The 16,897-nt window shown below is 35.8% G+C and overlaps 1 protein-coding gene across 1 annotated transcript; it reads right to left on the bottom strand.

Moving 5' to 3' along the window:
- Positions 1-204: 204 nt before the first annotated feature.
- LOC145574822 (uncharacterized) lies at positions 205-16,362 on the bottom strand. Its single transcript, XM_081632681.1, has 9 exons — positions 16,116-16,362; positions 14,850-14,935; positions 14,722-14,767; positions 14,458-14,614; positions 5,378-5,453; positions 5,222-5,273; positions 2,700-2,843; positions 2,498-2,617; positions 205-1,776 (listed from the first exon to the last, which is right to left on the bottom strand). The coding sequence occupies exons 1-9, from the start codon at positions 16,167-16,169 to the stop codon at positions 523-525; spliced, it is 1,989 nt and encodes a 662-aa protein (XP_081488807.1). The 5' UTR covers positions 16,170-16,362; the 3' UTR covers positions 205-522.
- Between the last annotated feature and the right edge of the window lie 535 nt (positions 16,363-16,897).

Below are 16,897 nucleotides of genomic sequence, written 5' to 3'. Positions count from 1 at the left end.
CAAATTTGTTCAGCTGTTATTTACAACATTTTTTTCAAAAGGTGTTTTTTCACAAAAACGAGGATTTAAAAGATGTTTTCTTACAAAGTTTCCTACAAAAATTATAAAAAATCAAACCTTAAAGTTATTTGGTTCATGTTGGATAAAGGCTAAAAATACATGTCGAATTTGCAACACATAAATCACAATCTCTTTAGGCAGAAACATACTGCAAAACTATTCACTATTTAGTTGACTAGCCAATATATGTATTTCTGTCCAATACATAATCAAATATTTTGTAAACTGAACTTTGTTGAATGTTAAGCTTAGTAACAACTAATACAACTACAATCAAGCATTGCAATTGTTATAGAGTTGATTTCTATATGATATATGAAGTATTAAAATACACTACAACTGTCAAATACTGCAGCAGTCAAGGAAGCAGCTGAAGCAAGAAATAATGGTCTAAAACCAAGATACAATTAAGACTTGAATTCCATGTTTAACCTAATTTAACCTAAGCTACAATTCCATGTTTCATTCCATTGTATCCTCAGCCGACACAGCCTGATTGCTACTCTCTGCCTTCATTGAAAGACTTGAAACAATTGGACTACTACCAGTTGTTGCAGTGCTCACTGCCATAGCCTGTTCAATCGGTTCAATTACTCCAGGTTTTTCTGATCCAGAAATTGTTATTGATGGATTATTACTTGTTTCTCCCTGAGAGATGCTGCTTCCTCCAAACATAGAACATTCCAGATTTTGTCCCTCTTCTTTCTTGACTTCTACAATCTCGCTAGCAGCACCAGGATTCATAATGTTCTCAGCAGAAGCTTCAGTAGCTGAAGTTCCTGAATTGCCACTCTTAGTCTTTTCCAATTCTGGAGCTGCAGCTGGAATAGAAAACAGAACTGGAGCTGGAGTAGGAACTAGAACTGGATCTGGAGGTGGAGCTGAGGCAGGATCTGGATCAGAAATCGGAATAGCAATAGCACTCACAGATGGACTTGGAGCACAAGCCAGACTCGGAGATGAATTTGGTGCAGAAATTGGAATGGAAGATGAAGCTACAGTTGGATCTGGAGAAAGGGTTGGAGTCGGGATTAAAGCCGCAGCCGGGTCTGGAGCTGGAGCTGGGGCTGGGGCTGGGGCTGGGGCTGGGGCTGGGGCTGGAGCTGGGGCTGGGGCTGGGGCTGGAGCTGGGGCTGGGGCTGGAGCTGGAGCTTGAGCCAGATCTAGAGCCGAGGCTGGAGCTGAAGCCGCAGCCAGAGTTGCAATTGAAGTTGAACTTAAAGCAGGAGCCCGATCAGCCTCAGCAGAAACAGCAACAGAAGTTGAATCTAAAGCAGGAGCTGGAACTGAAGTTGATGCTAAAGCATTAGCCAAAGCTGGAGCTGGAGCTGGAACTGAAGTTGATGCTAAAGCATTAGCCAAAGCTGGAGCTGGAGATGAAACTGAATTTGAAGTAGGAGCTGGAGATGGAGATGGGATTGAAGCTAAAGCAGGACCAGTTGCCGGAGTTGGAGCAGGAGCTACAGTTGGAACTTGAGTTGTAGTTGGATGTGGACCACCAGCCCCTGCACTCATAATAGTTGGAGCAGATACTCCGACAAAAGCACTGGGATTATGACTAGTCACCCTCAATGAGCCGCTTGAAGTAGGATCAACTGTAGCCTTTTTGGAGTCTGCAGAAACAGATGCTGATGCTGATTCATTGACAGCATGAAGGACCTGCAACCTGTAATCAGTTTCTGGCCGACGACATACTTTTCTTAAGGGCACAATTTCCTAGAGGCAGAAACAAAAGAACAATGAGTGTTTTGTAAACCAGCAGTCCAGCAGTAAACAGGAATCTATGAGGCACAAATTCTTTGAGTATAAAAACTTTGAGAAGAATTAATAAATTAAATAAAAAAACCCTTTTCATCCTCCTAAGTTCAAACATTAAAAGGTAAATTTAAAGCTAGATGTCTGGAGATTGTATGCACCAGGCCCATATAACTTCCATTTGGCTGGCTACTTCCTTCGTTAAAGGGTACAACCGGGGGGGGGGGGGGGGGGGGGGGGGGGGGGGGGTGGGCAGACGAAATATCTTGCCCATTTGACTACTAAAAAACTAATTTGAAACTTCATACAAAGAAATGTATTGTGACTATTAGAAACTAAGAGAACTTCAAACTCAAAGCATTGGAGGTCTTCTACTAAGTGCACCAAAATTTAAAGAATAGTCAGGATGTCAATTCAATGACAGGTAAGATAAATCATTCAGCTCCTATAGCAGATGATACACCATATGATTTCAGTGGGAATTACATAATCCGATACAAAAGGATAAATGCAGATATAAGATCTACAATTTAAGTCATTTCTTCGCACTAAATTAAGGACTAACAACAACTTTCTACAGCTTCAAACACAGAGGTATTGTTTTATCTCCCTCGGGTATCTCTTATGTAAAGAAATCTTGTAGAATATCGAAAGTAGCAGAAACACAGAGGTGGAGAAATACCTCAGACTGATCATGATCGTAACGGACCAGAAACCTGCAGCGACAGCCTCTTACATCATGTCTCCTCCTTTGAGCATCAAGGACATGAGCATCAAAGTAAAGAGCCTGCTCTTTACCTTCCTGAATATATATTTAAAGTACAAAAGCACAATGTCAGAATGTATTGCCAATTCCAAGTCATAATTGAAAGATCAAGTCCTACCTGAAAGCAGAGGATGAGATCCCCAGGAAGAACTGCAACACACTCTGATGATTCACATGGAAGTGACCTCTGTCTAACATGTTTGCGAACATTAACCCACTCATCTTCTTCTGGCCCAAATCCAGAAAAACGGATCAGAACTTCCTGAAACCCAAAATTCAGACATGGGTACGAGTGTCAGGTATGAGCACAAATTCAAGTGTTAAGAGTTTAAGACATGCAAAGATCCAAATTTGGACAAGGATGCAGGGACACAGCATTAGTGAAACACATTCCTGATTCTACATTAGTTATGTCAATTCACATTACAAATACACATATTTTAGAATTACTTGTTTCCTAGTTCTGAATAATGTTCTTATCTCCAGCTCACATTTTAGCACATATTGGCTTATTTTCTTTCAGTTTGCCATTCTTCTATATTAAAGTTTATCTCCACAAATACGTTAATCAAGATCATTAGGTCTAGATGAAATCAAGGTGATGGGTAAAAATTTCATACACATCACAGTGTTGAGTGTCGACATGAAAATCCAAGATAAAAAAGATGAGTGATAAAATAGACAAGAACTAAGACAATTCTACTTCTAGAATTATTCAGCACATATCCGATAAAGAGCTAAATATTAATCAGCAGCAAGATTGTCCTACATAGGATACCACAAATGAGCACAAGATGTAGATAGGCCAACACCCCAAACCAGCAACAACTCTGAATAACTAGAAGCCAAGCTATCATGGTTTTATTTGAAAGCAGCGTAACCAAAGATCAATAGTAAACTAGACCTACGTCATCATGGATCCATGAGAGAATCAAAAAGGACTCGTTTAACTAAAATTATATTGACTGTTGTAACAGAGAATCCAATTCTAATTGTATACTGCAAGTTATTAAACTTCGAGAATATACTCAAATTTTTAAGGTAAATATTAAGATATATTGATGAATGTTGAGATGATTCAATTTAAATGTGTTGTAGATATTTCTCATATCTTACTTGATTCCAAATTGATTCAGAAAGTTTTCTCTTCTATAGAGTTATAAATAAGTTAATAAATATTTAAATGAATATCAAGATTATAAAACAAGCAGAGAAAAGGGGAAAAGAAAGGCAGGTAAAGAGGTAACATTTTCCTACAAAATTTTATAGTTGAAGAAGCATTCAGATTCCGATAACTCTTCTTGCTCCCAGACAGATACTGATAATCCATAAAAAAAAATAAATAAATAAATAAATAAATAAAAATAAAAAAAATAAATAAATTGGTGGATGGGTGGAAGAACAAAGTGAATAGGGTAAGAAAGAGTGAGTGGAAATGTGTAAACACTGTGGACTAGGATAGTAAAGAGGATATGCCAAAGCAACATGTTAAGAACATTTTTGAAACATACCAAAATGACAAATGTTAAAATCATTGTGAAACTAAGGTAGTATTTTCGTGCTTGATTTGTACAAATTCGGGCACATATTGTACAGCTTGTACCTTGCGAAAGGCCTTAAAAGCTGAAACCCCACGTATTTGTGGAGCAGTGATAAAACACCCAGCTATAACGACATTTTTATATTGGTAAGCAAGTAACTGAATGGTCCATCATAATTAGATTGCAGTGATAAGTGTAATTTCTACCCATGACAACATAATAAGTAATCAAAAATAATATAGAAGAGTTCCGACATAAGATATAATTCTGATTACAGAGTTCTCTGTTCATTCACAAAAATCAAGTAATTTAATAATAAAGTAGTGAAACTTTTTCAAAAACTGAAAATATTTCGACGTTGGTTGACTTGGTTCTAGGAACCACGACCAAACATGAGCCCTGGTAACTTTCAAGGTACAAACTTGCTTGCTGACACCGAGGGTAACAGACAAGGTAGCAAGGGCTCTCTAACTTAGTCTTGATGGTAGTGTAGGGGCTGAGGATTTGGTTAGATTCCTAGGCATTAATGAGTGATTTTTGAAGGTTTGGTAGGCCAAAGAAGAGGCTGTACTGAGGTATGAGAGGATTGGAGAGAAGAGGTTGTAATTCTTGCCACAGGCTTTCTCTAAATCTCAACCAAAAATAAATAGATAAATAGGATCAGTTTCTTCCAATCTACTGACATTTAAAAATGTAAGAAAATTGAAAAATAGATTCAACCAATCAAACTTGGAACCACCATCATCATATTGGTCCCCAGAGTCCATACTCCATATCCACCTCCCAGCATTGTTATTGCTGGCCAACACAGGAAGTTTTTGAAATGAAATAAATGTGGAGGTGAAAGTTTGAAGTTGCGATTATCAAACCCCCCCCCCCCCCCCCCCCAAACACCGACTACAAAATATAATGGCAATGGGTTTCATGGGAAGAAAAGTGAGCTAAAATGACACAGAAGGAATGCAGATCCTCAAAGCCTATTCATGAAGTTAGAAACCATCACTAAGTCTTTCTCGTAACTCGGCAAGGCCAAAAAGGTTACATATACCTCAAAATTTAATAGTAAATATTGAAAATCAGATGAATTCCAAACACTTACGGGATTACCAGTCTCAAGATATCTATGAGAATGAAATGCTTGGACATCATACCTACCAGATAGAGACATCAAGTATTAGTTTCTGAATAAACAATTAATGACAATATAAAAATTATGAAGTTACCAAAAGATTAAATAAATAGAAGATCTATTTACCATGCCCCATCCCTAGCAGATTTGGCTTCAAATTCCATTAAAGGATTTTCAGTTGTATTTTTTGCCACATTATGACCTAAAAAAGACATAGTAGGACTTGTTAGGATGTAAAGAACATTTATATCATTGTGCATTCTTATCAAAAGAGCAAATGCAACTCCATAAACACGCCTGGATATATCACTCCTTGACAAACAAAATGCAAAAAAAAATAAACAAATACCATTCAGCAAACATGGAAAATATCTGTTCAGTATACAAGACATGACTATGCTACAAGTGATGCAGAGCACATTAGTTGAAAGAGATAAATCGAAAAGCTTGATGCATCCAACTACATACAGAATTTGACTTTTAGTCTACAAATCCACAGAATAATTTTCCTGCATCAAAATAGCACTCTAAATCTAACTTTGTTCACATCACAGATTAGTAAAATTGCCTCTAAGAGCATCATGCTAGGCTCATATAAAGAGGGATAAGGGAGAGAGGAGGAAATACAAGTGAGGAATTATCAGAATCTCAGCGCTAATTTGAGAAGAAAATAGAAGAGGAGATAGATCAATAATGGAGGGGACACAAAACCCTACTTCACGATACAATTTTACAAAAAACTCAGAAGAGGGATATAGAGTGACAGTAAGCACTCTAGCCACTACTTCTCAACCTCGAATCTTACAGATTTTAGGTGCTGAGTATTCCTTCAAAGGAACAGAACGCTTCATGTTGTCGGATCAGAGGGTAAACAAAGCCCTGAGATCTCCTTTCAAAGGAAGAGAGAAGAGAGGCTCAAAAAGAGAGTTAAAGATGAAAAATGTGACAAGGGGAAAACAAACAAAAAATGGTAGCGAAATAAAGGCCGGAAAATCCGGATATAATTGGCCAGAATTAAATGCTGAAGATATCATTCCTCCATTCCTCTTCTTTCTCTCTATTAAAAAAAAAATGAGGGGCAAATTTCCTCCTTTCCCTTGTTCTTTACCCCTTCACATTACCCGTACTGCCCAAACAAGCCATTAGTAAATTATGCTGCAAAAGTTCAACGTAAAAAATTCCTAAACTTCTGCTATTTGCTCAACTGAAGTATCAACAACAAACACTTCTGCTATTTACGCAACAGTTGAGTTGACCAACAGATTACATAGTGGTAGTATGTAAAACAGAGACACTATATATAAACTTGTCACAAAATAGGAATGCTAGAGAGTGCATTGTATACAGCGGAAAATCCCCATCACCATTACTTATAATTCTCCCTATTGCTAATTCTTAATTTTTTTTAAGGCTATATATATATATATATATATATTTTTATTTTTTTTTTTTTTTTTTTTTTTTTTTTTTGAGGGCTATATTTTATGAGCAGTAAATTTTTCATTCTGGAAATTTATTTTGAGTCTCATATGGTTAAAATGGGCAAGGGTTAATGCAACATTAAATTAAACTGCCCATTACCATTACTAATAATTCTCCCTATTGCTAATTCTCAATTTTTTAAGGCTATAATTTATGAACAGTAAATTTTTCATTCTGGAAATTTATTTTGAGTCTCATATGGTTAAAATGGGCACGGTTTAATGCAACATTAAATTAGACTGCCCAGTTTGGATTTAACTGTTGTTGTACCAATATTTTGAAACATGCACAATCCATAAAGTAATGAATAACAATAATCATCATAAAGCAGTAAACAATAATTCTCATCTATTTCTTCTTTCCATCAGATTACATCATTTATGATTACCTATGTCTCCTTGCTCTTCCAAGAAAAACTAACCAATATGCTAAATCAGAATAAATTAGTCTACTAGATTCAGATATGCCACCACTAATTCTCTTTAATGTAGAACAAGTTCAAAAGTTTTAGAACTAGGTTGTCGTAAAAAATGAAGACCAGTTAGGTTACAATGCACCTTGAGCAGTTTATGTGAACAAGCTGTAAAAAGTTCGCCTTTAATATTATTCAAGGTAGGCCAACTTCTTATATATGATAGCTTCTCAAGATCAGGAGGGCGGATCTTGTTCTTGCACACAATTTGTACTTTTGATTGATGTCCTGTTTGCTTTGCGACTTAATTATGCCTGGTAAAAGAAGAAAATCTTCCCAAACTACCAACACCTGTAGAAGATTCTAGCCAATCCCATTCTTCTAGAGGTCTGTGCAATTGTGTTTTTAGATATCTTAATTTCTTTTTAGTAACATTAATATAGCCATGAGAAAAAATGTAAGTAAATCAATAATTTGTTCCCTTTGTTCCGATGGAGGTTGACACAAAGTTATGGTTCCAGGCCTTCCTAACTGTTCCTTAATAACATTAGTCAGTAAAACAGCACCAATTTGGCTTTTTTTCAGCACTGTAAAGCTAAAAATCTAGGCATTCACTACAAAGATGCATATATTAACAAAAATTGGACTACGTCATTATTTCATTAACAATCTTATGAGTAAAATTAATGCCCCGTTAGCTTTCCACCCAACTTTGCATAACAAGGTAATTAATGTTAAAATATACTTCCTCCGTTTCTATTTAGTTGACGTGTTTGATTTAGGCACATATATTAAGGAGAGGAAAAATAGTGAGAGAGAATGAAAAAGCAAGTGGGGTAGCTTGTAAATGCAAGGTAAAAAAGTTACCCTAAAAGGAAACGCGTCAACTAAAAAAAAACTTCCTAAAAAGGAATACGTGTCAACTAAAAAGAAACAGAGGTAGTATAATATTTCCTCTTGTTCTATATATTTGCAACACTTTGACTTTTGCACAACTCTTATGATTGCTTTGACCACAATACCTCCTCACTTCACTTTTAATTAGGGATGTCAGTGGGGCGGGTCAAGTAGGAGACCCGCCCCATCCCCGCCCCAGTGGGGCGGGGATGGGTCTCGGTTTGGCGGGTGGTGGGGCGGGGATGGGGATAAAAACCATACCCGCCATGGGTGATGGGGCGGGGGTGGATTTTAAATTATACCCGCCCCATCCCCGCCCCCCCCCCCCCCCACCCGCCCCACTTCGTACCCGCCCCATCCCCACCTCATACCCACATCTATATATCTTTTAAAGTAAAATTACATACTTTTGTAGTATTTATAAAATAATTACGTAAAATACAATATTAATTATAATACTTTGTACGACACTTATATTATAACACAAAAATGTGCGTAGAACGTTTATTTTATAATTCGTATTAATTATGTAGGATTGTGTATTTGAGATACGGAGATTAGGTGGATCTTGGGTGGGGATTAGGCGGGTCTTTGGTGGGGATTAGGTGGGGATGGATATCCAAGTGGGGGGTGGGGCGGGGATGGTTTTGGAGTTGTACTTGGTGGGGCGGGGATGGGGATGAAACTTGGACCCGCCGCGGGGATGGGGATGGGGATGGGGATGAGAATATTAGGTGGGGATGGGGATGGGAAGGCCAACATCCGCCCCGCCCCGCCCCATTGACATCCCTACTTTTAATCACAACGTTTGACTTTTTCCACAATTTACACACTCCTTTAATCATCTTTTGTGATTTATATGTTACAAAAAAAACAATCATGTCAGATTTTGCTTGATTTGCCTCGATTGCTTTTTATGAAATAAAAGATATTAATAGCATAAGATGTGAATCGGCAAGCATGATTGCCCAATGCTGCAATTAAAAGAATGGAGAAACATATAAATGACAAAATCCTTACGAGTATGTAAAATGTTGGATTTAGCTCAATGTATAGTTGGATTTAGCTCAATGGATAATATCAATTTTGTAATCTTTACCAATATATAAGCGAAGATATAACTGGTCGATTTTGTACATTGGAAAACGTTAAAGACAATGTGTAGAAAGTAATTTTGAAGCATGAAAAATCTGAACAATATTAAAGTATAATTATTTTTTTTTTTTTTAAATCTAATCGATTTATACAGGATTATCTGAATATATGTTCATATGGCTACGGATTTTTTTTCTTTCAATTTCTTAATTTACAATAAATGGGTAAACATTGGCCGTAAAAATCATCATCACAAAGAAAATCAAACAAACTGAAGAGTGTTGGATATGCTAATATTCCGGGAGAGTAAAAACTTCTCATGACCTCAGGGAATCCATAAAATTACTTCTATAATGTTCTTACATATGAATAAATGCCAAACTGAAGTAAGAGAAATATAGTAGCGTCTACATCCATAAAATCTTAGTACTCAACTACTCAGAAAAAATTCCCTCTATTCACCTCCATTTACATTTATACAATATATTGTTCAACCAATTCAACTACAATCATCGAGCTGGGTTTTTCATAAACTTTGAAAAGATCGACAAATTGGTTTTGAGGAAAAGTGAACTTAAATGGTCATTTTTATTCGAATAGAGTGAGTAAATATATTTTGTAACGGTACTTTTGTAAAAGTGCACTAAGAATGCTTTCAAATACAAACCTATATAGCCTCCGTTTCTTTTCAATGTTCTTGTTTTGAATTACACACTTTTTTCAATGCACATTTTTTACCATAGAGATCTCTAATTGCGAATAGTATATATACTATAAACTTGATATTCTTAAAGCACTCATCGAGACAAATTAAATAAGACCTCATATGTCATGTTTTTACAATATGAATTGGAAAGAGTTTAGAAGATTTTCGCAAGTTGATTTCAAACAAGAACATAAAAAAAAAAAAAAAAAAAAAAAAAAAAAAAAAAACGAGCTGGAGTATAACTCTTGATCCTAAGGTCTTAAAGAGATAAGGAGGCAACTAAAAAGAATGCAAGGAGTTATATTAGAACATATTTCAAATCAACTTAATTTGCATATGAACACAAAGAGGCAAAAAGGTTGAGTTTCAAATTGTCCAAAGTCCAAATTTCAAACAAGTCTTTAACGAATTAAATCTTTAAATATATGGAATTTTTGTTTGGAACTGGAATAGGGTATCTAGATCCAAAAAACACATATAAATGTATCATTTTTAAAAATAATATACAATAGAGCACAAAAATTAGGCCCAAACAGGTGAATGTAATAGTGCATTTGAAGGTATTTGAGCCAAGTTATGAGTTTGATAAGGTTACTTATTCATAAATTTGTACATAAATGAATTTGGCCCATCACAAAATATTAATATTCCCTCTGTTCCGAGATAATTAATGTATATGACCCATCACAAAATATTAATATTCCCTCCGTTCCTACATAAAAAGTTGAATTGCTTTTGCTCATGTTGGTAAGGAGATGAATACAAATTAATACACAATAGGGTATAATTGATTAAAAGTGAAAAATAAAAAAACAAGATAGTAATATTTGATTTATTGAAAGAGGAATACCTAATTCCTAACCTACAAATCAAATGGCATTCTTGAAAATAAAATGAACTTTTATGATAAAAAATAAAATAAAAACAAATCAATCAATCAAAGCCTTGATCCCATAAATGGGGTAGAATACATGAACCAAATATGATTATTCCCGTGTGGTCGTCCACAAATATCTTCCTCCTTTATCCCTTACGATCCAATACCTCATCCTCATGCAAGTCCATATAGTTCACATCATTCCTAACTCCTTCCAACCAAGTCATTTTCGGTCTCCCTCTCCCTCGTTTAATCCCTCCATAATGCCACCCCTACTCTTCGTACCGATGCACTCTTGGGTCTCCGTCTTACATGCCCAAACCAACGCAGACGATTTTCCTTTAATTTGTCTGTAATGCCTGTCACACCTACTTTCTTGCGGATAACTTCATTTCTGATTATATCTATTAGAGTGTTCCCACACATCCACCTTATCATGCGCATTTCTATAACCTCCATCTTTGTAATGTGCTTCTTAGAAGCCTAACATTCTGTACCATAGAGCAACACTGGTCTTATGGCAGTCCTATCCCTTCAACTGTAAGGGAATGCTTCGATCACATAACACTCTTGTGGCCGCTCTCCATACCTGACCTAATCTTGTGGGCTACATCTTGATCAATGTCCCTATTTTACTAGATGATCGACTCAAGATATTTAAAACATTCACTCATGGTCAAATCTTTTCCATCCAAACTCATCACATCATTGCTTCCCCCCCCCCCCCCCCCACTTGGCATTAACCTCAAATTTAGTTTCATCCACCAAAACGATATCATCCGCAAACAAAATACACCGTGGAACCTTATCTTGAATTGGTTTAGTTACTTCATCTATAAGGACTAGAACCATTGCAAAAAGAAATGGGCTTAATGCAAACCCTTGATGCAATCCAATTATAATAGGAAAATCTTTTGTCAACCTTCCACATGTCCTCACATACGTTGACAAATCCCGATACATATCTTTAACTAAGTCCACGTACCTTCAATAGATACCTTTTTTCAACATTGCCCATCAAAGTATCTCTCTTGACAGCTTGTCATATGCATTCTCCAAATCAACAAAAACCATATGAAGATCTTTCTTCTTTGCCCTATAAAACTCCATCATTTGTCTTATCAAATGAATTGCTTCCATAGTAAATCTCTCATGCATGAAACCAAATGAAATATCTGAAATGCTAGTGCGTGCCCTTAACCTATGTTCAACCACTCTTTCTCACAACTTCATAGTGTGGCTCATAAGCTTTATCCCTCGATAATTAGAACAATCTTGAACGTCTCCTTTGTTTTTATAGACCATGACTAGTGTGCTCTTCCTCCAATCTTGTTGAACCCTTATAGCCCTCCATATCTTGTTTAAGAGGTCTGTTAATCCATCAATACCGATTTTACCCAAACACCTCCACACCTCCATCGGTATATCATCAGGACCAACTGCCTTCTTTGGCTTCATCTTCTTTGGTGCAATCTCCACCTCTACTCTCCTAATCCTCTTCACATACTCCTCCATGTTGATTTCTACATCACTCATAGAGGTATCTCCCGTCACAACTCCATTACTTCCAAATAACAATTCATCAAAGTACCTCTTCCACCTATCATTGATGTCCTCATCTTGTAATAGAACAATTTGGTTCTTATCTTTGACATACTTTACCATGCCAATATCCTTCCTTGCCTCTTGTCTTCTCTTTGCCATCTTATAATCATCTTTTCTCCCTCCTTGGAGTCAAGCTTTTCATAAACCTTCTAATAAGACATCTTATGATAAAATCAAAAAAAAATAAAAAATAAAAAGAGTAATAAATGAAAAGGCAGCGTTAGCTGTTTATGCATTTAACGGTTGTCAACTCACATAGTTATGTATTATGTTTCCATAAAGTGAAGTATGGCTCATGCAAAATTTCATTTTTTTTCTCCCAAAAAAAATCATGCCAGCAATCCACTAAAATTTTCCACCCTTCACGCCACAAAACATTGAAAAAAACATCATGACTTGTTTTTTTTTTTTTTGGTAATTGGTACCAAATGTATGTTAATTTTATCAAACAAAAGTAAACTTAGTACTAAATGTATGTCAATATTACACCAATCGTTTCATTTGGTACCAAGTTGAAATAAATTTGGTACCTCCTTCATTTGGATGACATTTGGGCAAATGGCAGTTGAATCTTCTTGAATTTATAAGACTCCATTTTGAAAAGGAATGAACAAAGATCTGATCAAAGCGAAGAGGGTTGACAATGATGAAGCTTTAAATTGAGGGGCGCAAATTTGTGCAAGAGATAAGTGAGAAAAAAGTAACAGAAGAGAAAAGAGAAAGCACATAATCAAATAGCCAAGAACCGAAATCAACTCAAAAAGAAGAGTAAATTTAGATGAGCGATTCAAAGAGGAAAATCCTTGCAAGAGGGCATGAAAGTACAAGAAGGAGAGAGAAATTATGAAAATGAAAATTTAGGGTTTTGGGGTTTGAAAATGAAAAGCACCCTCAAGCCATTACTGTCAATTGAAGGTCATTTGACAGCCATTAAGAGAAAAGTTGATAGTTAATATGCAATTACCGATTTGTCCCTTAATAAGTTTTATCAAGGTTAGAAATTGGGTAGCCGTCGATTCAAAATGAATAAAGTAATAAGAAAGTGGGGTTTGGTTGACCAAAAGTGAAAAAAGAAATAAATAAGTGGAATAGGACTTTTTATAAACAAGTTTTTAGGTGAGATAGGACTTTTACTTAGGAGTATAGGGAGTAATTTGGCTTAGATACAAAGTAGCAAGTTTAGTTTTGGTTTCAATTAGGCTTAGATCGGGACTCTATAAAATAAATAAATAAATAAAATTAAAAATAAATAAATAAATAAATAAATAAACAGAAAAAAGAAGAGGAATGTTTTCAGCTCAAATTTAGACTTAAGCCAAGTCCAAATTGTTAAGTCTAATATAAACCCTCAATCCAGTGTAAGAAAGAGTAGAGATTCATCACAAACCATTTTCCCTAGCATGCTTTGTCAAATATGTAAAAAGTAATTCCTTGATTTGGCATTCTCACTGTCAGTAACTTCTTTCAGTCATCAACTTGAAATTCCGATTGAAAAGACTCAAATAGGTGCAATTAAAGCTAGAATTTTAGTAATAAAATCTCAAGCTGTGTTGCAAGTGTTGTTTTGTCTTGGAACACATTTTCATTTATAAACCATATCGTGTTTCCATTCAATAGCCCAAGGTCTAATCACTAACCAGCAAAATCAGCACTACCACCAAAGACGCACACAGGTTCACGTGTTCATCCACCAATCTTAATCTCCTCAACAAATCTAAACCATACTTTTTTAAAGGAGAAGGAAATGGTTATACTGAGGTGGTCCTTTCAATGCATTGGCAAAAAAGTACACAAAAATGAAACTTGATATCCCTATAGCAACAAACATATGATACAATGAATACAAAACCAGGATATTGTTTGAGCATATATCCAAGGTAATTTTATAAATCAGAACTAACGCCGATTCAAAATCAGTCTAGGTCTAGAGGCCAAATGCCAAATCGGAAAAACCATTTGTAATAGAAGTCAAGAAATTAATATGCCAAGGAAGAAGCATGATGAAAGGATACATGATATTCATATTACTTTTAGATAAATACACATGATAATTCCATAGTTAAATGTAGGGAAACGTCCTACGTCTATAGATACTATGGGTATAGCATGCTTGGTGATCAAACTCATCCTACCTGACGGTGATGGTGCAACTGTCTGTTGAGGAACAGAGGGTACATTTCTTACTGGAGTAACTTCAGCCTGCGGATTAGGTGGCATATTTGGGTTCCCAGGTGCCTTGACCAATTTTGACCTCAGGGTATAACGCCTATTTTGGAACCAGTTCCAGACCTACAACATAACCAATAGAAATTCAGTGATCAAACATTACTTTAAAAGCCAAGAACATAGTGATAGCCATGGGTTAATCAATTGATTTCTAAGATTTAATTAGATACCTGCTTCATTTGTACTGTGATTTTTCCAGATCGCTCTGATGAATTACTACACTCATGATAAATATCCCTCGATCAGATAAGCCAAAACAGGAATTAACAGCTTGCCTTATTTGAAAAAGATAACAAACCTGAATCTATCAGCAAGCGCCATAAGAACCTCTCTAGCTGGAACATGACCACCATGTTCTCGTAAAAGAGCTTCCATTTGTGCAACCTAAAAACAAACAAATCCCACCTTAAATTAAAAGAAATGCCAACAGTTGAAATACTATGCAAGCAACCAAACAAATTCTTGATGCATGTAATACAATTTACATAGTTTTCCATAGAACTTCCACTAATAAGACAAGGTCAGTTTTCAGAAGAACGTATGCCTTGAACAAAACAACTCTAGAGATTGAAAAGGTGAATAATATACCTTTCACCAAAAGCAATATTCTTCTATATTACTCCATAAATAATAGTCTAAACGGCTGAAACCTCCCTCCTCCCCAACCCCACCCCCCGTCGCTCCATTTGAGTGAATAGGAGAAGACTTAGTAACCAATTGTCAACAATGCCAATTAAAAATACAAAGGGCCAGAGGTCGGTACGGATACAAACCTTTAACATCCTCTACTTCTTTTTATTTGACACATTTCTTTAGTCACACTAGCCAATTCACAAATTCAACCATTACTATCTTAATTACCGATAAGCAAAAATTATGAATTCTTGATATTTTAAATTATACATCGAAATAAATCTAACAAGACCATCAAAAAAACACGATCAAATAAGAGTGTGTGAATAGTGTCAATGTCAGAATGTGTCAACCAAAAAGAAACCGAGAAAGTATATGCATAAACCCAGCAGCAGGAAATTGATTCTACATCCAAATTAATAGCATAGTGTCCTAGTCAACCGCCAAGAATTTAAATTTATCCGAATGCATCTCTTTTAACTATTAGAACTGTTTCAACCAAAGTATAAATTATGATACTCAAAGTATCCAATTAACCGGAATGGCGATTCCCATCAAGGAAATGAACTACAAGTTGCATTCACAGCATAAACCGAGTCATCTTCAAATATATTGAATAATTTAGCTCTATACAACATTCATATAAATACATCATTAAAAAAAAAAAAAATAAATAAATAAAAAAAAATCAGAGGATTAAAAAAACTATGATCATGCTCATAAATTCAACAAAATTCAGACCAAAAAATGTACTTCAACCAACACATTAAAATCCCAACAAAACCCAAATTTTAAAAACACCAACGTAATAAAATCCAAAAAGATAAATAATGACTGAATTTGCATTTAACCCACATTAAATTATTCAAAAATACATGACCCCAGAAATGAAATTGAATGAAAGACGGAAAAAGAGGAGAGAGAAAGTGACCTCGGCAGGGAAGAAGCGGAAAGACGGGGCGCCATGAGTAGGAGGACGACCCATGAATGAGTAATTGAATTGCAGAACCCTTCACTTGGATTCGTAAATTGAAGGCTGAATCGGCATTTACAGCGGGTCGGATTTTGAGAAATTCCGGGTGAATAGATGTTGATTTGCTGTCTAATTGCCGATGTTCATCAACTCCGGCAAAACCTTCTCTTTTCAGGTTTTTTTTCCCTCTTCCCAGTACTGCTGATTTTCTTTCTTCGCTTTAAATAACAAAAAAATATACGAAGTATATACATTAAAAAGGTAAAAACCGTACTGAGAAATTACTCGTACGTTTTTTTTTTTTTTTTTTTTTTTTTAGTACTCCCTCCGTGTTTTAATAAGTGTTACACTAATTAAATTTGGCCGTATTTTAATACTACCTCCGTTAACTACTATTTGCAACAAAGGAATATTTTATATCTCACAAATAGAGCTGTCAAAAACCGACCCGAACCAATGAATCCGAACTGTTTTGAACTGTTCCAAAACGGAACCGAACCGTTAAGAACCTGTTAATTTAAATCCGTAAACCGACCCGACCCGATTTTTAAAACCTGAAATTGAACCGATCCGAATGTTTGAGAACCGTTAATGAACCGTACCCGTTATCAAGCCAAACTGATACAACCCGAAACCGAGAACAACCCGAACCAAGTACTTCTGAACCCGACAGCAACCCGACCCATTGTAAACCGAAACCGTTTAAACCCGACAAAAACCCGATAAACCCAAATCGTTTA

This window comes from Chenopodium album, chromosome 13 (genome assembly GCF_948465745.1).
Source record: "Chenopodium album chromosome 13, dcCheAlbu1.1, whole genome shotgun sequence".
In the NCBI taxonomy this organism is placed as follows: Eukaryota; Viridiplantae; Streptophyta; class Magnoliopsida; order Caryophyllales; family Amaranthaceae; genus Chenopodium; species Chenopodium album.
Note: the sequence above shows the minus strand (reverse complement) of the source record. Positions and strands in the feature narration are given on the sequence as shown.